Source organism: Nilaparvata lugens, chromosome 4 (assembly GCF_014356525.2).
Source record: "Nilaparvata lugens isolate BPH chromosome 4, ASM1435652v1, whole genome shotgun sequence".
Taxonomy (NCBI): Eukaryota; Metazoa; Arthropoda; class Insecta; order Hemiptera; family Delphacidae; genus Nilaparvata; species Nilaparvata lugens.
The window spans coordinates 70,891,493-70,913,918 of NC_052507.1; the positions used below are offsets into that span (position 1 = coordinate 70,891,493).

The window sequence follows — 22,426 nt, forward strand, 5'->3', positions numbered from 1 at the left end:
AATTAACTATGAAATTATACTTGATGAATCACTCACTCACCATATACGTTATCTACAACATCGACAACAGGAACTGTTTCCAGCGTCATTTTGGAGGTTGTCTAATCTGCAAAATGAGAAACTAATTAAATAAAAGTTCAAATTTATTTCTCAGACCAAGTGAAAACAATTAGTTATATTTCTGCCACCAAACCAATTAGAAGTGATATTTGGAACACATTTGAAGTAATTATTGATTTATGTGCTGAATAATATACTAGACATTGGCGATGGTGTCGCGTGTCGGCGATGAACATCCTCCTGTAACTATCTTGGAAGATCTCCTTTAGCTTTTCCAAAACTTCCCAACTTGAATATGGACAACATTTATTATTCACATTGAATGGGAATTTTTCTACCTGTCCTTATTCAGATCGTCTTCAATATTTCATTTCATTTATTTTATAAAGCACTATAATCATCATTATATTATAGAATATATAATTTATTATGACATTGGAGGAAAAACTAGGCTGAGCCTGTGCTATTTCACTCCAAAAATTTCGATAGGATGTTAATGTTGTCCAAAAGTTAAGGTTATGTAATCAAACACTGCTTCGTCACTTGTTTTTTGAATTTTGAAGGTTGACGTAATCTAGATAGTCTTCAATCTAATTTAGATCGTCTTAGCATGAATCAAATTTCAGTCTTCTCGTAAAGTGCATCTTGTTATTATCACGATAAGGTCTACCTAGAACAAAGGTGGCCTCCCCTCAAGATCAATACCGTGCGTTGACAACTGCATGAAATATTAGGCAATCAAGGAGCACGCATTGTTAACAGCTGAGTCGTCCGGCGGCGAATTCAATTGCAGCGAGGGAGTGACCACACTTTATTAGCAAGATGGGCGGCTGCGTTTCTGCTAACATTTGATGTCGACCATGGGAAATTAACAGGAGCGTTTCTATAGGTTGTTGGATTTATATTGTGGGTGAACTTTCGTGAGACACTGTCAGCATTGGTTAGATGGGGAGCATTGGTGGAAGTTCAAAGGAAGTCACTGACAGTTTGAAGAGATTCTCACTATAGACCATGGTTGGTTATTTTCACCATGAGAGGTTTTCGGGGTCCTGCCGGGTTGGGGTCCTGCCGGGTTCAGTTTCAAGTTTGCCGCGTTGGAATTGTTATAGCTGTGCGCCCGAGACTCTGAACGGCAATTGTCGTCTTGCCCATTAGTGACAGTCTTTTGTCCGATGTCTCCCCGGCCATTCACACTAATTACAAGTTCCCCCAGTGCTGGCCACCTCCCCAAAGCTCCTCCTCTCACTTGCACCTACTAATCCTCCTCACACCACCTCTGATCCTCCTCTGTCCTGCTACCCCTTCCGGACCCAAAAATCCTTCTTTCTTTAGAACCAACCGCCTATAGTGAGGTCCACGTCATAATGACAGTATTTGATCAACTTTGATTTGCTATCCTTGTCTATCATTCGACAAAGCCGGTGGTACTATCATTTTCTAGGTCCAAAACGATGCTAATTATGTTTTTGACAGTGTAGAAATATAATTAATTAATGCAGAGAATCGGTATCGTTATTATTCTATCTTTATCCACTGCCATTATAACGTTGACGTCACCATAGCCATCAACATCATGATCATGAGAGTTGTAGTCCTGATATTATCGTATTTTTCGAATCAACTTTCGTTTTATCATAATATTGTCATCAGCATAATTGTAATGTGTGATCATCATCATCGTAACTAACACAGTCAGTAACTTATCTGGCATTAAATATTTGAGCCCTACTTCAGTAGGCTACATGGCTCGCTATGTTGAGTTAATTCTACAATCAATATTAACCTCAGTTCTCACATACCTATAGTGAGGTCCACGTTATAATGACAGTATTAAATACTTAATTTTGATCAACTTTGGTTTTGCTATCCTTGTCTATCTATCATTTAACAAATACGGTGGTACTATACTTCTCTAGGTCCACAACGATGACAATTATGTTTTTGACAGTGTAGAAATATTATTAGTTAATGCAGAGAATCGGCATCGCTATTCTTCTATCTTTATTCACTGCCATTATAACGTGGAAAACACTATATGAATTGTCTAGAATAATCTTTACTGTTCATTCATTTTCTTTAGATTGATTTACCATTTTTTTACATACTTGTTTATTGTTTACTCTTGACTTCTACTTTATAGCGTTTGTAAGGAATAAAGTGAAGTAAAGGAAGTAGCAGGCTCTCAACTTATCTGAGCATCATCATTATTGTCATCATCTTACAGATTTTGCCTCCTCATTCTCTTTTCTGAATCTACTCTGTTTGTCCCATGTTATCATCATTATCATCATTATCATCATTATCATCATTATCATCATAATCATCATCATCATCTCAGGAATTTTCGCGCTGAGACGACTAGCAAAAATTTCCAACTTAGAAACGTTAAAAGCAGTGTACTTTGCAATGATCCACTCCCACATTTCATATGGAATTGAGATATATGGAGAAACAAGCATCTCAAACTTAGATAAAATACTCCTATTACAGAAAGAAGCAATAAGTATAATTCTAAATCTTGATAGAAAGCAATCATGCAAGCCATTCTTCAGTAAGTTAAAGTTCATGACGGTGTACAGCCTGTACATTTATTTATAGGACAATATTATATATAAAAACTAACGAATCTAGATTCCCACGGCAAGTAGATATACATAATTACAACACAAGAAATAAAAATAATTTTACAATAAAGAAACTTAATAAGGAAAAATATAAACAAAGTCCAAAGTACATGGGAATAAAATTTATTGGTTGTCTCCCAGGTTGCATAAGACATGAACCTGATAGATCAAAATTTAAGGAATTGCTGAAAGCATATTTGATGGATTTAGCATGCTACAGTATAAACGAGTTTACTGTAAAAAAATGAATTTCATACAGTCACTAATTTCTCTTTAGCTTTAAGTTAGTTTTTAGTTTTTGACTTTTTCATGTACATTTTCATGTATGTTTTGGAAAGAAATAAATGATTGATTAATTGATTATTACCACCACCACCATCATCAACATTAACATCATCATAAGCATAATCACCATCATCATCATCATTATTATTATTATCATCATCATCATCATCATCATCATCATCATCATCACTGTCATCATCAGGGTGGTACCGTCCCTCTCCCATCCTATGTTCCGGATCAACTCCCTTATCACCATTATCTGACCAGAATTTTGGTACCTAAATGAGAGGTGTTGTTACCCTCTCATTTGTCGGGCTCCCCAAAACTCTGAAGGGTGTGTGTGCAGCGAGTGTGTGTGATTAGGCGCCCTCTAGTATCTACTCATCTAAGGGGCTCACAATGTGATGATTATCGCATCATTGTCACTCCATTTACTCAGTGTCGTCGTCACACCTTAATAGCAGATGCTACACTTGATGCAATTAAGGTGGCAGGACTCCACTGGAATGCTTTCAAAGAGAGGGACTTGAGAGATGTCTTTTATGGGTGAAGGTTGTTGGTATAGTTTTTCGGAAGGGAAATGTTGGTGCGAAGCTGCTGATTTCAAAGATTCAGAGAGAATTATCATGTATAAATTATTTATGATTAAAATATCAATTATTCCCGGAGATTTATTCATTTATTTATTATTTTACAAAGGCGACTTTCTAGAAGTATTGTAAGCCTAGGTGACGATAATGGGATGAATGATAATACAATGAAGGTAGGTTATGCTAATCATCAATTATAGGTTATGCTATCCACTTGAATTGATTTGAGTCCACTTTTCAGTCCAGAAATAAATAAACTATAGAAATTAATCTATTCAAATTGAAATTTTGAATTTGACTCGATTAAAAACCGAATATAATAGAATTATGATATTCAATGAATTTTCAGAACTTGAAAATATTGAGTTATTAAGAAAAAATTTGACCAGAAATTAAACACAAACTAATTATGACATTTTTTAAAATCAGGCAACTGAAAAAAACTTTTGGATGTTGGTAGGTAAGTTACTAAAGAATTATATTTCTAGAGAGGAGTATCGTTATCATTAATTGAAAAAAATAAAAATAATTTCTGGAGATGTTGGTACAGAAGAATTATTCTCTCAGAGGGGAGGACCATGAATATTAAATGAGAAAAATATCAATTATTCTTGGAGAACTCATAGCCTATGTTGAGTTATTTGAAAAGTGATGAAAGATAGCATTCTTTTTCCAATTCACCCAAAATTATTTCGAGGCTCATCCAATGGTACTAATTTATTCTGAGAGCTCATAAAAATTTGTGAATGGACGATTCAAGCAGGAAATACAAATTAAAATTGGAATTGGAATGTTGTATTCATTGAAAAAAGAGAGAAATTTGCAGTACAATATGAAAATTGTATTCTTCATACATTTGATTTTATTGCAATATGCAAATTCAGTTGAATGTGATGATAGAGATGTCCAAATTCCTCCACTACAAATTTATGTTCATGGAATTTGAGTGAATAATTGATTAAAGATTAATGGGTTTTGAAGGCCATGAAGATTCTGAAATTCATTCATGAATCCAAATGAATTACAGAGTGTATTAAGATACAGTTCACATTCAATCACTGACGTTCTATTCTAACAATTCTGATTTTCGTTCACAATATACTTGAAGAAACATGAAAATTTAAAATGAGATCTGTAATAACTATTGTTCCTCTTTTATTGTTATGTAGAACTAACGATAAGCTACAGAGGTAGAGTGAGATGGGAAAAAGTAATGATTTCTCTCAATTATTATTCCAGTCGCAAACATACGTAGCGTGCCATTTAATCCGCTGTTTTAATTAGACTGCAATTACATTCACTCCAATTCACACAATAATAGCTGCACTTCAGCTTCTGCATTAACGTCCTTGGATATTTTTTAAGGTAAATCCTTTTTATTGGCCTAGACTTCTCACTCCATTATCAGCTCGATTCAGGAATAGCTCGGTGCTTCAAACTCAATACGAGGGGTTTTTAAAGCTCCGAGTTTGAATACTTCTTCATGTGTTTTTTATTACGTTTTTCCAATACTTGATTATTATTGGACCTACAAGTCTATGATTTTATGTTACGGCCATTATACCTTATACACTCGTGTTTTGTAGTCTATACAGTGTTTTAACTTAATGATTTTGGAATTTGAAATTCGATATTCAAGTTTTTTTTTTAATTTCCAACTCCAATCGGGAAACTGATTTGGATAATGGTCTACTATGACAGTGGGGTAGCCTGCCTAGAGCCACCGTAGAGATGGTTGCTCATTATGTTGATTTGATTGAAAACTCCAATTTGAATTCACATGGGCTATTTTTCCATTGTTCATCTCTATTTCAATATTGTATAGCTTTGTTCGAACTAGGAAAAACAACAATTTTATACAGTACCGTAGTGTTATTTTTTCAAAATCCTACTTTCAAAAGTACCGAACTCATATTCAACTTTCACAACAATATTGATTTCTATTCGGTAGGTCTTAGAATATAATTATGATTTTAGACTACAATCATTTGTGATAATGTACGTTCCTAGCAGGTACCATTTTGAGTCATTTCCATGATGGTGATTGATACTAGTTTGCGAATAGTAAAAGCTTTTCAGTAAGTCTTCTCTACAATTACAGAGTTAATTATTGTGTTCCTTATTTTAAACATTCAATAATAATTATTGGATAGCATCAATTATAGAATTAATATATAGGAATATATAGATTATTCAGAAATATTTATTAATAGAATTCATTATAATTATTCAAGAATCAATTATTGTTTCTCACTTCATCTTTTCCAACTCTGCTTATATAAAACACAGTTAGGGCTACGTTGAGTCTTCAATTACTATTGAAGGCTACTTTTTGAAGCCTTCAGAAGCACGTTATACTATTATCATTACTTGATTCGAGACTTAATTGGGGGATAATGAATTGACAAATTATACAAAATCACGAAAAACGTTGCACAAAATCCTGTTAAATTTGAATTGTCGTGGAATAATGCTTTCTTTTGAAGAAAGTCTTTCCTGATTGGTTCTTGTGGCGATTAGTCATGATTTTAATTCAACATGCTTTTGTGCAACCTGAGATACTCATGACTTTTAATTGCGAAAATAAATATTGTCAGGTTTCAAGAGATACTCTTTTGACAGAAGCTGCTGGAAGATCACTTCAAGCTCTTGTTTCGAGATCTGCCCAAGGTCGGCATGTTTTCGATTACCAGATGAATGGAACTTGTCCACTATCAAGAATAATTTTCCTGCTCTATAATATCGTTGAGATTATACTTCTTCATTAACACGAACCTGTTTAGCAGCTTAGGGTATCACTAACAAAGGGGCTCACTCTTGGGTTCCATTAGTACTTCAAATCTAAAAGAGGTTTCTATAGAGAAATAATATCAGTTTTGATAGAAAGGACCGCAAAAGTCTTATCACCGTTGCAAAATTGTTCATGAAAATAATAAAAATTGATTGGAGGAGTGCGAAATGCTGTTTACTAATATATTTGACGTCATTCATGTCTGTATCTTCCAAACAAGAAGCAAGCTAGCTTCCATTTATTATAATATCTGTAAGGGATTCTTCTAGAATTGTTCTGAATAGCAGAGGGCTCCGTGTTATAAGAATGAAATAAATTTTGGAGTAGTTCATTATTTTTTAGAGAAGTCATCATCATCATCATCCATCGTGGACTAGGCTAGCTTCACACGCATTCGGTTTCATTCGGTTCGGTTCGTTTACCGTTCGGTTCGGTTCGGTTCAGTTCGTTACCAAAAACGAATGAGGCTTTCATACATGTTAGGTTTCAATTCGCACGGTTCCAATTAGGTATTTTCTTCTCAAACACAGCTGTGTTTGGATTTTCACAGTTCATGCTGGTATATTTAAATATAACAGCTGGTGTTAAATTGTAAGATGTTATTTCTTGATCAACAAAATTTTAAAGTTAATTGAAAATTGTGAATTATTTGAATAGTTCCTTTTTGATCATGTTTATTTTGGATCTTGAGAGAGATTGTTATTTTTTTAATTGAAAATTTGTTCCTTGTTTTATAAACCTGGTATATAAACTTCATTTTTTCTCTGCATTGATAAAATCATGTGATATTCGTGGAGAAATAAAAAAAAATAAAAATTCTCCCTGTGTTTTAATTTGTATCTCTCATATTTTTTTAGCGAACTATTCATTGAGAAAAAAATGTTCCTGTGAACTAACAGAAATGAATTGACCATATGATTTTGACTTGGAAAATTTTGAAACAGATAATCACGATATCAGGTTGAAATGAAAACAAAAAAGGCAAGCGTGTGTAAAAGACTTTGTTTTTCCCTATTTCCCTAGCAACGAATTCGAATATAATGAAACCTATTCGTGTCGAGGGCGCGTTGGGTGCTATACGGTTGCTATTCGGTACCGAATTCAAACCGAATCATCGGTTCACACTTATCGGAATTTGCCGAAAACGAAACGAACCGAACCGAAAGTGCGTAAAAGTAGCCTCTCGCTAGCAACGAATTGGAACCTGATGGAATTTATTAGAGTCAAGTAAACGTTCGGTTCTATGCGGTTTCTATTCGGTACCGAATTCAAACAGAATTACCGTTTCACACTTATCGGAATTTACTGAAAACGAAAAACGAACCGAATGAGTGTGAAACTAGCCTAAAGCCTGTTGCGGTGTCCACCGCTTCCTCGGTCTTTCGACGTCTCTTTTCCCATCCAACTGCAACTTCCAAGCTTGTAGTGGAAGACGCGTTGGAGAAGTATTTTTTGGAAAAGGGTACTACTACTTCAATGTTATTCCATTTTTGAGATGTTCTCATATACTGTAGTATGTATGATGTTTTTATAGAGAAAAGAAAACCATATACATTTGTTTTACATAATAATATATTTCATTTACAAAATATTGAATAAGTGTTATTTGTTTCTGGAGATCATTAATCATGATAATGGAAAAAATATTGAGTTCTATAATTCCCTTGTATATTTGACGTCCTTGCAATCAATGTTTTATGAATTTCTCATTCATATAAACATATTCTGTTTAGCATTTTATATTCAGCGAAATATATAGCATGCCATGAAAGAGCTCGAGGAATTTAGTTTGGCATACTTCATACTTGATAACAGAGAGATGAGCAAGCTCTATGTGTATTGAATGATCAATATCGTATACCGTTTGGATTGTGAATTCCGATAAACATTTGGAAATTCTGGATCCATCACTACTAAAACTGTGATGCTGAATTCTGGTACTTCAATCTATGGACTTCACTTGTAGTGTTATCTTTGTACTTAATAGATTCTCCACTTAGACCAAGTCTTAGACTAAGTCTCAAGCTTGATCTTAGGCTCATCTACTATTAGGCTTACTACGAAGCGAAATACGATATATAAAAAATAGCATCCGTAGTAATAACTAACTAAAGTCTGACTATACTGTAATTAATTGAAGAGAGGTGAGAGAATGAAAATGTAGAAATCATAAATATATTGTATAGGGCCCACTTACGTTGAGGGTGGAATATAAATTGTATGATGAGGAATTTGAATGTAGATATCATAGGCTATATAAACTTGTCAGCTACTCTATGAACAAAATCAAATGTCAATCAAAATTTGCTACCAATTCATTTTAAGTTCTGTTGATACACCATCAATTAGGATCTAAAAAGTGAAACTATCTACAAAGATATAACTTCAGAAGAATGTCTCAACAAAGTTGCTTTGAGCAATTTTCAACAATAATAATCAATTATTAGCAAATTGGCTTTCAACTGGCGATAATTTTGAAATAATAACGTGACTATTATCATTAATGACTGAAAGCTTCAGGCATGCTTTCTCCTGTGGCGCTTTTAAATAATGTTATAAATGTCAAGAGCAGTGCAACCAATTTCAAGAGCTCCTAATAAGAATAAGCCAAATAGATTTGGATTGCAAAAGACATTGAAGAATGTCAGAGATCGCATTGTCGCCAAGTAATAATTATGAAATGATGTACTGTATAATATATAAATAAATATGAAATATAATTTCACACCCAAAAATGGCATGATTGTAGTCATTATTTTGTTATAATTTCAGCTATCTCAGGCTCTATAATGAATTTCCAATTCTTTTAATTGAAAAGAAACAATCGGTATACCTCGATAATGTATAATTTTCTAGAAACCATACATTAAGAAAGCTTGTTATTTTTTATCGTCTCTTACTGCATCATATTACTGAAAGAAGTGACCGGTATTTGAAAAAGGACAAGATTCATGATTGATATGAATACTCTTAGATAAATGCAACTCAATATTTTATAACACTGGAATTCTAACAAATTATAACACCTAATTCCATGTTATCTGAATTTGCACTCTCATTGTAATAATATTATTACACTCCCAAGTCCATGAAGGATCAATAAAAAATCTATATCCTCCATGAATCTTTGTAATCATGCTCCATATAAAGTTAAATATCAAGGTAATCTATATCCATTCGATCATATTCCTTATATATACTCGATCAATGAGCAACTGAAAGTTAATCTTCGTCTTATTGAAAGAAAAAATGTAACTTCCAATGAGTTGTAAAAATGATAGCGCTAGTAGCATTGACCTGCTATGCAACATCAAAGATTTAATGATTATTATTTGACTAATGTTCCAAGCTATAATATAAATACCTAATTAATCCTGTTAGCATCTTCATCAAACTGTTATCAACGTCTTATTATAGTATCTTATAAGTCCACTATTATTGACCGATGTGTCAGAACTTCAAACATTAGTCGAAAGTTTAAGAAATCTTAAAAGCCATTTATAGAATACGAGGGAAGAAAGACTAGTTTGGAATTTTATTAATTGATGTTTAATAGTTCTGTGCCGGGACAAGGAGTACATCGTAATTTAACAATTAATTTCTATGTGGTTAAGTTCAACCAGTTAAACTTGAATCCATACAAGAGGAAGTGTGATTAAACTGCGCTTTAAAGGGCGGCCGCTTTTTTATTCGATTATGGTAATTCTGCCAAATCATAGACAGTAGAACTGGTTGTTAACAACATGCTTCTTGAACTGGAGATCTATCCGAATAGTGGCATAGTCACTAGTAATCTACAACAAATTCTTCTCGAATAAATGTGTGATGTCTACTGTTCACAGAACTACTAGTTATAATTTCAGCCATATCAGACTCTATAATAGATTCCCAATTCTTTCAATAAATTGAAAGGAAACAATCTATATACATTTTTCGATAATGTATAATTTTCTAGAAACCATAATATATTAAAAAAGATTGATATTTATCGTCGCTTACTGCATCATATTACTGAAAAAAGTGACCGGTATTTGAAAAAGGACAAGATTCATGATTGAGATGAATACTCTAAGATGAATGCAACTCATATTTTATAACACTGGATTAACACTTAATTTTGTGTTATCTTAATTTGCAAGCTCATTGTAATAATTATCACCCTCCCAAGTCCAAGAAGGATCAATAAAAAATCTATATCTTCTATAAATCTCTTAAATCATGTTCCATAATGAATTAAATTTTTGGATAATCTGTATAATATCCATTTGATCATATTCCATATGAATACTCGATCAATGAGTTGCAACTGGATGTTGATCATCGTGTTATTGGAAGAAATAGTTATTTGTATATCTAGAGTGAAAAGTACTGTTCCCTCTGAGGGAAAAGTTTGAAGCCCGAGGCGAAGCCGAGGGCAACAATTTTCCTGAGGGAGAAAAATCATTTTTCACTCGTGATATACACAACATTTTTCCTCCACCTACATTTTTATAAAACTGCAAATAAAATAATTTTGAAAAACCTACTTGACCAAACAATGTGTTACAACATAACAGTAAACAGAAACAGCTGGCTTGTAATCACAGTTCTCCGCCGACAGCGCTATGCGCTATTATCGGCAAAAGATGTAACAACAATGGCCGCCACAACTACTGGTATTTTGAATAACATGGAATAAAAAAATTGTATACATATTTTTGGTAGGCCTATAGTGATATGAAGTTTGTAATAATTTTAGCATTTAACAAAAATGAATTTCATTTATTGATTAAATGTCTGGTTGAGGTATTAAATTTAGTTGGTTTAATGACTACTCTATATGCTTCCTCATCTGAGCTTAGACCTTCTAACCTATTTAAAATGTACTTTTTCAAAATAGAGATGCTTCCCATGTTATTTTTCCTCCCTAGGGAGTTTTTCTGCTTTTTACTACCAAAAGCAAAAAAGTGACACTTTAGTATTATGTTTCAGGGAGTAAAGTAAGTACTTTAGACAATAGGTGGTGGAAAAAAGTAACTCCCAATGAGTTGTAAGAATTATAGAGCTTGTAGCATTGACCTGCTATGCAACATCAAAGATTTAATGATTATTTGACTCATGTTCAAAGCTATGATATAAATAACATAATCAATCATGTTAGCATCTTTATCAAACTGTTGTCAACGTCTTATTATAGTATCATATTTTTTTTTTTTTTTTTTTTAAGATTACGTGCTAAAGACTCCAGTCATGGAGTATAAGACAAGTCATGTTATTACATAATAATTCTAACACTAAGTAGTTCAACCTAGTTTAGGTTTGAAAGGAATTCTTGTACACTATAAAAAGCTTTATCAACTAAATATTTTTTCATTTGTTTTTTGAAAATCTTCAAATTATCATTACTTTTCAAGATTTGAGGTAGCTTGTTATAAAATTTCCTACCAATATAATCTGGTTTTTGTTCAAATAACCTACTATTAATTGTGACCCATTATATGATAATCTGCTCTGTTTCGCGTATTATACTCATGAACATCTGAATTCTGGATCACACCACTCGTTTTCACATGCATTACAACTTCATATACATACAAAGATGGCACAGTTAATAGACCAGCTTTTTAAATAAAGGCCTACAAGAGTCTAACCTATTCACTTTCTCTATACATCTGAGTGCCTTCTTTTGAATCTTAAACACTCTGTCCATATTTTGTTGAGATGAATTACCCCATACTAAAATAGCATACCTAATATGAGATAGTATAAGTCCATGGTAAGCAGTTAACAGTAGTTTTTTATCATTCAGCCTAGCAAGCTGCCGCAGGACAAATACCCCAGATGATATCTTATTACATATCCTCTCAATGTAAGGATGCCATGTTAATTTCCTGTCCAATAAAATTCCCAAGAATGCTACTTTCTCTTCTTGGTCTAATTCATTTTCCTCTACAAACACATTTATTTCTCTATCCTCTACTAAATTATATTACTGAAAGAAGTGACCGGTATTTGAAAAAGGACAAGATTCATGATTGATATGAATACTCTTAGATAAATGCAACTCAATATTTTATAACACTGGAATTCTAACAAATTATAACACCTAATTCCATGTTATCTGAATTTGCACTCTCATTGTAATAATATTATTACACTCCCAAGTCCATGAAGGATCAATAAAAAATCTATATCCTCCATGAATCTTTGTAATCATGCTCCATATAAAGTTAAATATCAAGGTAATCTATATCCATTCGATCATATTCCTTATATATACTCGATCAATGAGCAACTGAAAGTTAATCTTCGTCTTATTGAAAGAAAAAATGTAACTTCCAATGAGTTGTAAAAATGATAGCGCTAGTAGCATTGACCTGCTATGCAACATCAAAGATTTAATGATTATTATTTGACTAATGTTCCAAGCTATAATATAAATAACCTAATTAATCCTGTTAGCATCTTCATCAAACTGTTATCAACGTCTTATTATAGTATCTTATAAGTCCACTATTATTGACCGATGTGTCAGAACTTCAAACATTAGTCGAAAGTTTAAGAAATCTTAAAAGCCATTTATAGAATACGAGGGAAGAAAGACTAGTTTGGAATTTTATTAATTGATGTTTAATAGTTCTGTGCCGGGACAAGGAGTACATCGTAATTTAACAATTAATTTCTATGTGGTTAAGTTCAACCAGTTAAACTTGAATCCATACAAGAGGAAGTGTGATTAAACTGCGCTTTAAAGGGCGGCCGCTTTTTTATTCGATTATGGTAATTCTGCCAAATCATAGACAGTAGAACTGGTTGTTAACAACATGCTTCTTGAACTGGAGATCTATCCGAATAGTGGCATAGTCACTAGTAATCTACAACAAATTCTTCTCGAATAAATGTGTCATGTTTTCAAAGACGTGTTCAAAAATTATGAACTCATTCGAGAATATTGATCATGATACTGTATATCCAATGGAATGATCTTATTTTAAAGTACGCGTACCGTACGTTATTTCGAGCAAAAGAGGAAAATCTGCTCAAGTCCTAATATGTAGGTTCTAAATTGACAACTTACTTCTACTTTAGATAAGGAAGCAACTGTGGGTGTTGAATTGTTGCCTCTAGCATAATCGCAAGTTTATAAATAAATGAATACATTGAACTAGAGAGAATGAAATGTAATGTTTGGGTATCGTAAAAATCATTCACAAGAAAGGAAAGAACAAATATTTAATTTGATAGCTCATCGCTCTATATCTGAGTCATAGCCTATCAATTTCATCAATGAAAATTTCTAAAGATCAGGCTTCCATGTTTCAAGGTGTTGAAATGTAGAGAAAAGCTACAAGAATAAATCGAGCCAAACTGAATGGAATATAATGTTTGGGTATCGTAAAAATCATTCAGAAGTAAAGTAAAGAGCAAATATTGAATTCGATAGCTCATAGCTCCATATCTGAGCCGTAGCTTACTAGTAGTTCTGTGCACAGCAGACCTCACGCTCAGTATGTTACATTGACCTGTTGTTATGTTCTCTCAAGAATTAATAAATAATTCATCAATCAGAAATGTCTAGGAAAAATTCTTAATAACATAGAGCTTTCTGTCCTATCGTACCGTGACGTGTCGTCCCGGAATGTGAGAGTGAGCGCTGTTATCAGGTCTTGCTGCCAAGGTCTATAAATACAGGTCATGACACAATCCCATGATGCATTGCAGAATCGCCATTTTATGGGGTCCTGGTTCACCAATTTTCAAATTTATCAGGTGTTATCATTATGGATTGAACAACATGATGTGTTATTTTGTAATAATGTTCAAGTGATATTGCTTGGCATTGAATATTGTAAAATAAATTGTTCTGACAGAATATAATAATATTTAGATTCCAACTAGGAACTGAATTGTTGATTTTTAGATTTCATTGATCGGAAACTTGAAACTCTTTTTGAAATTGGCCTTGCATATTTCTGTCTTGTCCCAATGCCTTTTGAATTATAATCCTTGAGTTACAAGAATAAGAACAATTTATTATAATAAATAAATGGATGATTGAAGCATTAATTATTGAAATTTCATTATTAAAAATTTAAAACATGAATTCACATATTATCTGAACTGGAATAATGTTTTTAAAATGCACAATTTTGTTACGAGCAAATTGGATTAGATTGGATTTTCAAATGTACCACCATAAAGACCCCATAAAATGGCCGCTCCATAAGTAACATGAGTGTCATGACCCGTATTTATAGACCTTGCTGGCTGCAACTATCTACAACGTTGATGGAAAGATACATTTTCAAGATGTTCGATGTTTTTGAACGGGTAGTATTATAGTCCACTAGACAGCTGATTCATGATGAATAATTCCAGAGTCTGATTTTCACGGTAATATTGGCGTTCAAAGGAGACTCATTTTACTTTTGTATTATTTTAAAAATGCAAAGGTTCAAAAAACCGTATGTATAGGTCGATGCGAAATTCAAAAAGGAACATACCTGTCAAATTTCATGAAAATATATTGCTGCGTTTCTGCTGTGAATGCGGAACATATAAACATAAAGAGAAATGCAAAACCGTTGACTTGAATCTTAGACCTCACTTTGCTCGGTCAATTAATCTGACAATGGAAATTTCTAAAGATTAGGCTTTCATGTTTCAAGGAAAGCTCCAAATAGTTATGCTGAAATTCAAAAAGAAATGAATTATGTGCTGGAATAGTGGTGGAGTATCAATGACAAGAAGTGCTGTCACAGTGTTGGAACTCTTCGAGAAGTTACATAATAGCAAGGATAATGTATAGAAAGGATAGTCTATACACTATTCTTGACATAATAGAGCTCCAAGCGTATACAAACATAGTCTAGTATTGTTGAACCCTTTGGCTAGGCCTACCTGAAAAGCGTTACCAACAATAGCGTCGAGAATAGACTGTATTTGTAACAATTACTGAATTTATTTTGAAAAGTGCTTAAGATATCTCTAGTTGTCCAAACAACTAATAAATTGCTGTAATGATTGATAGCCGTTACATTTTAGATCAACGTACTATGGATTCAATATGGGTGACATTTCAATGTCAATTTCACGTGTATATTGTGGATGAGAATTTATAACATTTGAATATTATGAATGAAGATCAAAATATATCTCTTGTTATGGATGAGGCCTTTAGAGGGATGGCAGAAGCGAGGGGCTCTGGTTATCAACACGGAGGAGGCAGGGGGGGTTTCTAGATCATTCCAGTGTGTTCCGGTTTTGGTGCAGGGAACTATCGACCAATGACAAGCTTTTATTAGGTAGTTATCAGTTTTTGATTCTAGTTTACCTCCGTGTGTTATCGTGTTATAAGTAATAAATCTAATCAGTATAGTCTCAAGAGTTTTATTAGTGTAGAAACCCGAAACAATATCTATATCGATAGCACTCTGGTAATCCTCCCAGGCATTCCCACTTGTAAGTTGAAAAGGACTATTCATTAATAGTAGTTCTGTGAACAGTAGACCTCACGCGGTACCTCAAGTACCTGATTGAAACTATAGACCTTATGGAAATACAGCAATGGACTGGGTTCTCCACATATCTGTGTAATCACTTGTCAGCTGATTTATGATGAATAATTCTATAGTCTGATTTTTACTCTAATATTGGCGCATGAAGGAGGCTCCTTTTTCCTTTCATATTATCCTTGAAATGCAAAATTTCTAAAATCCTTGTATATACATCGACGCGCAATTAAAAAAGGAACATACCTGTCAAATTCCATGAAAATCTATTACCGCGATTCGCCGTAAATGCGCAACATATAAACATTTAAACATTCAAACATTTGAACATTTAAACATTTGAGCACTCAAACATTTTAACATTTAAACATTTAAACATTTAAACATTCAAACATTTAAACATTTAAACATTTAAACATTTAAACATTTAAACATTCAAACATTTGAACATTTAAACATTCAAACATTTAAACATTAAGAGAAATGCCAAATCGGGGACTGGAATCTCAGACCTCACTTCACTTCGGTCAATATATGTGAAATTCTATTTATATCTCTAATATATTAGAAATTAAAAAAAACTTTTCTTCTGAAAACTGTAATATGTAATAAACAATGTAATAGGCCTACTTCTATCACCCATTCATGATTTACATTTCTATAAATCACTATATCGATAGCTCTTTGGCAACCATCCCAGGCAATTACACTCAAACGTTAAAAAGCACCATTCGTTATGATGTAAAATTTTATTTAAATCTCTAATATATTTGCAATGTTGAAACAAAATTTCTTCTGAGAACTGTAATATGTAAAAGGCTTACTTCTATCGCCCATCCATGATTTACATTTCGTTGCCAATTCAATGAAATAATATCATCTTTGAAGTGACTTTCTTAGAAAACTCAGCTCTATTTACAGTTTTCAGCCGTTGAAAGATGCTGATAAACCATGATACCAAGCATCTTTCCTTATTTCGCCGTCATTACCTACTAAGAAACGAGTGTATAGAAAAAAGTAGATGATAATAATTATACCATTTCAGTATTACAAATGAAGATCAGTAAAATATATCTATATCGATAGCACTCTGGTAATCTTCCCAGGCATTTACACTCAAACGTTAAATAGGACTATTCATTATTGTGTGAAATTTCATTTGAATCTTAAATATATTGGCAATTCTGAAAACCTTTTTTCTGAGAACTGTAATAGGCCTACTACTGCTATCACCCATTCATGATTTACGTTTCGTAGCCAATTTAATGAAACTCAATATCATCTTTGAAGTGACTTTCTTAGAAAACTCAGCTCTATTCACAGTTTTCAGCTGTTGAAAGACGCTGATAAACCATGATACCAAGCATCTTTCTTAACAGAATAATATTTCGCCTTTATTACCTTCTAAGAAACGAGTGTATAGCAAAGAGCCGGGAATGCTATTTCTATTATGATCCAGATTCCAACATAAGAAGAACCCGGGATTCCTAGATTGTGATTCACTTTAAACTGTCAGCATTGGTTGTATGGGAGATGAATTTCAGTATAGAGAACGGTCTTGTTCTTGTGGAACACTTGGGAATAATATGCAAGTTGCTCCTAATTTCTTGTTAGAGCCGCTGAAAGCTGTGTGCTCCAAAACGCTTAAGATATTCCCTCTGGACTGTCAGTTTCCATCCCCTCTAATTCCTTGTCTTCTGAATTTTCAAGTGTTTGTGTTTTAAATTTTGATTGGATCACATAAAGCAGGTTCATTCACCTGAGATTAATGAGTGTCCCACTACAATTTTTGTTAGAAGTGATTTCACTGCAACTGGAGTATCTTGATGTGTTCATTGATAATAAGCTTCTCCACTAATAGAATAATATTCCGCCTCTATTACCTTTTAGTAAAGCAAAGAGCCTAGAATCTCATAAATCAATGTTACATCAGTTAGAAAATCTGCTCCACTTTAATGTCTAGAATAGAGAAGATTCTCATTCATCCGAGTTTGATATGGTGGACCTACATGGTAGGTCTAATTCAAGGATAATATATAAGTTTCCAAGGATATTATTTAATCTATATACAATTATTGGGTCTAATATTGATGCTCGAAGAGTTTCAAAGGTGAGTGATCATTCAATTGATTAAATTAGTAGACTATAGGTGAATCAATAAAACATCATCTTCAATTGATTAGGATTGTCTCACATTATAGAGTCCTTGATTCGATGTTAACTTATGACTATGTTGATAATGTTAACCACAAAAACCATAGGCTTGTGGGTGAGTATTCAATAATGATGAATTCATAATTGAATACTGGTGAATCACATTGATCATTCTGATTAATATTGTATTTGGAATAAATGGTCTAAATTTTGGTTATTATTTACATATAAAATTCACATATAAAAGTTACATATAAAATTCACTATAGAATATTGTGTAACGTGCAGCCAATATCACTCATCGATGTTTGATGGATGTTGAGATTGAAATTGACTCTTCAATATTAGAGAAATTTATTTCATAAATTCCTTTGATTCATTGAATGTAACCTTAATGGCAGTTCTATGTTTTACTGTGGAAGCTTGATAGATTTATTTAGTTTGGAATGATATGACCTAGTTGTTTGATGAATAGTTCTTAATTCATATTATTCATTACATAATGTTATAAATAAATATAATTGAAAAAAATAGTAATGTTGAATGGAATGGTTCCATAAATCAACTTTGGTACACTACTTAAAGTTCTCTAGTAAGTTCAATGAACTATTTGTGTTTACAATTCACAGGTGACCGGGGAAACCGCTGAGAAAATTAGTTTAATTGACTATTTGAATTGGACTAATCCACAAAAACAATGAATGTGACTGACTGCTTTGATCTAGTTAAACAGTTACATTTGAAGCTGATTAAATACTTAGCATTAATCAGTAGCGTAGTCATCCAAATAGGACTAAAACAATGTATTGTAGATCCCTCATTCAATTGATTTATAGTTTTTGCGATGAATCAAGAAAGGAGACAGATAAAAATAGTATACTTCGCCGTAGTAATTGTTATTGTGAGACATGATCAAATTTTCAATCAGTATTGTTTTGTTCATTTGATAACTGTAGATTGAATTATATAATTGCGGGAAACTAGTCTATCAATAGTGGAAAATCGTGATAATCATAATTTATTATAGTAGGTAACAATCACATACATTATGTTTGAGGTTGATGTACGCTCTTTCCACTTCCTTTTTCAGATTTCATATTTGAGGAAAATATAACGAAAAAATCTGGTGTGGTACACTCACACAACTTTCCTTGCTCATATTTGAAACTACGATCAGACTTCTGTATATGTGTTTATATAATTGTTTTCAGAGTACTTTTTCTTTGTGTGAATTGTGGAATTCGATGATTTTTTTAGTCGTCATTTTTTTTAAAGTCGTCAAAACAGCTGTTCTACAGATGAAATATCTCGACTATGTGTTCTTTTTATGAACTGCGCTACCTACCTACCTCATGCACGAGATGGAGGTTACTAAGTCCATTTCCCAAGGATGGGGTGGACCCCCCTTTGGTTTCCCAGAAAGAAGACTCATGCCAGTTGATAGAGCTGATGAATAACTAATAACTAATTCATACAGGGTATGAATTTGAAAAAAAATCGGTCGTCATTTGTGAAAAACATGGTTTTTTAGTAATTATCCGCCATTTTTCTCAAGAATATTACGGAGCACCTGCAATTTTCCCAGAAGAAACTCATGTCATTTGATAGGGCTTATAAATAGCTATCCATGGTATAAATTTGAAGAAAATCGTTACAGCCGTTTTCGAGAAAACCGTGAAAACATGGTTTTTTAGTCATTATCCGCCATTTTTCTCAAGAATATCACGGAGCTCATGGAATTTTCCCAGAAATGACTCATGCTAGTTGATAGTGTCTATGAATATCTATCCATGGTATAAATTTGAAGGAAATTGTTAGAGCCGTTTTCGAGAAAACCGTGAAAAACATGGTTTTTTAGTCATTATCCGCCATTTTTCTCAAGAATATTACGGAGCTCCTGAAATTTTCCCAGAATTGAGACTCATGTCAGTTGATAGGGCTTATAAATAGCTATCCATGGTATAAATTTGAAGAAAATCGTTAGAGCAGTTTTCGAGAAAAACGTGAAAAACATGGTTTTTTAGTAATCATCCGCCATTTTTTCCGCCATCTTGAATTGAGTTTTATTGAATTTCTTACTGTCGGATCCTCATGGTATAAGAACGTTAAGTATAAAATTTCAAGTCAATCGGTTAATTGGGAATGGAGTTATCGTGTTCACAGACATACACACACACACACACACACACACACACACACACACACACACACACACACACACACACACACACACACACACACACACACACACACACACACACACACACACACACACACACACATACACACACACACATATACACACACACACACATACACACACACACACATACACACACACAGACCAACACCCAAAAATCATGTTTTTGGACTCAGGGGATCTTGAAACGTATAGAAAACATGAAATTAGGGTACCTTAAATTTTTTTGGAAAGCAATACTTTCCTTACCTATGGTAATAGGGCAAGGAAAGTAAAAATACAATAGGAGAAATTGAAATTCATTAAGGTATACCATAGCCTGCTGTACGGCATTCGGGAAGGTAATTGGTGGATAAGGTTAGCGTGTTATATTATAATCGTTATCTTATTACATTGGGAAGGTGCGACTGCCTTAGGCAATAGGTCCACTAACATACAGGAACATGATTGAAAACACTTCTTTAACCTTGATATCTACAAACCATTCATACATCTCACTCATCTCATTCATCTCTCATTAGCCTTTGCTCTAGCCACAAGCCTAGGGCTTATGTAAACACAATCCTTAGCAATGATCTTAACAGCAAAATAAATGTCGGTTCTGAGTGGTTTTTTATATGATGTTATGTTTTATAACTGGGGCAGGAAACTGTTTTTATATTTCTCTACAGATTTTCAAAGATAACTTTAGAACAAGTCTTGCAAAATTCTAGGAAACCTCATTGAAAATCATCAATTTATTAGCAAAAGCAATCTAAGGAATACTCAGGGTCACTTTCTCAAGAAAGATTTCTCGAAATTCTAGTTCAAACAATGAGCTGACTCTATTGAAGCACATTCAAATTAGATGCGATCACACATTGAGAACGGGTTCAATAGTTGAACCAACTTCACAGAAAGCTATCTTTAATGACACAAAATTTGATATTAATGAGATCGATATAAATAATTCAAATCTAAATTTAAAAAATATAGAATACTGATCAAAACACTATTAGGAAGAGAACCATAGAAAAATAATAGGAACCCAATAAAGACGAAACCTTTGATAATGGATCAAAATTAATGTGAATAGGAAATGATCATTTTCAACCCTTCTGTTGACAATTTATTCGACAGAATCTCAGGAACAGTTCTGTTCTAATGCCTATTCTTCCATTCTATTCTTGTGATGTTTGTACATTGATAATTCCTAATCCACAAAGAAAAATAGCATAGTTATCAATTCATCAATTTACAGGAAAACATAATCATGTCCACGATTGTGCAGCTTCAATTTATTCATTTATCAGTTTATCATCAAATATTTTTATTAGTGAACAATTCATTTTTATCAGTCAATCCCAATCGGAAGAGATTGGAAGAGAATCAAATGAACCCCCACACTACTGTTTACCTCTGAACTGTTTCTCTCCCAAATTTTCTCGTTCTTAATTATTGATATATTAGTAGTTGATTATTAATATATTATTAAAAATTGAATTATTATTGATATATTATTAATCGGCTATTGATATGATATTATCAATAGTTTATACATTTCAATGCTCACCTGATATCAACGTAGAATAGGCTGGACTCCAATGTAGGTGTTGAGGTGGCAAGCACTAATAGTCCGTAAGGGGCAAACTGGGCTCAATGGGCAACAACCATCCCGAGTCAACGCGCCGATCGAAATGTGTCCTCAATGAATGTCACACACAAATTGCACCAAATCGCCGCTCAATCCACAATCGTTGCTGAAAAACTGGATAAACGTTTTTGTCTTAACCTTAGCACGCAAACCTGTTTCGAAAACTAGAAGCAACCTGAAGGCTGGAGGCGGACGTCAAATCAAGAGGCAACCTGTTTCACGTAGACCTACTACGAACATTTATGTATTCAAATGTATAACTATATAATGTGTGTGATAAGATATGCACGTACGCACAGACTCCTACATGATACAAACACTTGATACGGAGTATATGTATCGTGGTTGATACGCTGTGGGGTGGCGAATAATTTAAGAGTGAGAGAGGCAAATGTTGAGCAGGTGCCGTTTTTCTGAGCTGGATTGTATTGTTTACCGAATGTCCTTACTTTTGCTTTCTTCAGAGGACGTTTCTGTTTGGAATTCCAGATTATACTGCATTCCATTATAGAGTACTGTTACAGACCTTAAAGGTGTACTGAACGGACATTTAGTCTGTACCTTTTCAATAGTGTACAATATTACGACAGACCTTACA

The 22,426-nt window shown here is 33.3% G+C and overlaps 1 protein-coding gene across 1 annotated transcript in view; it reads right to left on the reverse strand.

Moving 5' to 3' along the window:
* LOC111060838 (elongation of very long chain fatty acids protein 7) overlaps window positions 1–22,056 on the reverse strand; it is a 45,217-nt gene extending 23,161 nt beyond the window's left edge. Inside the window, exons 1-2 of the mRNA XM_039426351.1 lie at window positions 21,748–22,056; window positions 41–106 (exon numbers count right to left, since the gene is read on the reverse strand). Coding sequence (XP_039282285.1) covers window positions 41–89 — 49 coding nt within the window. The 5' untranslated portion in view covers window positions 90–106; window positions 21,748–22,056. The remainder of the gene's footprint in view (window positions 1–40; window positions 107–21,747) is intronic.
* Window positions 22,057–22,426: the final 370 nt, after the last annotated feature.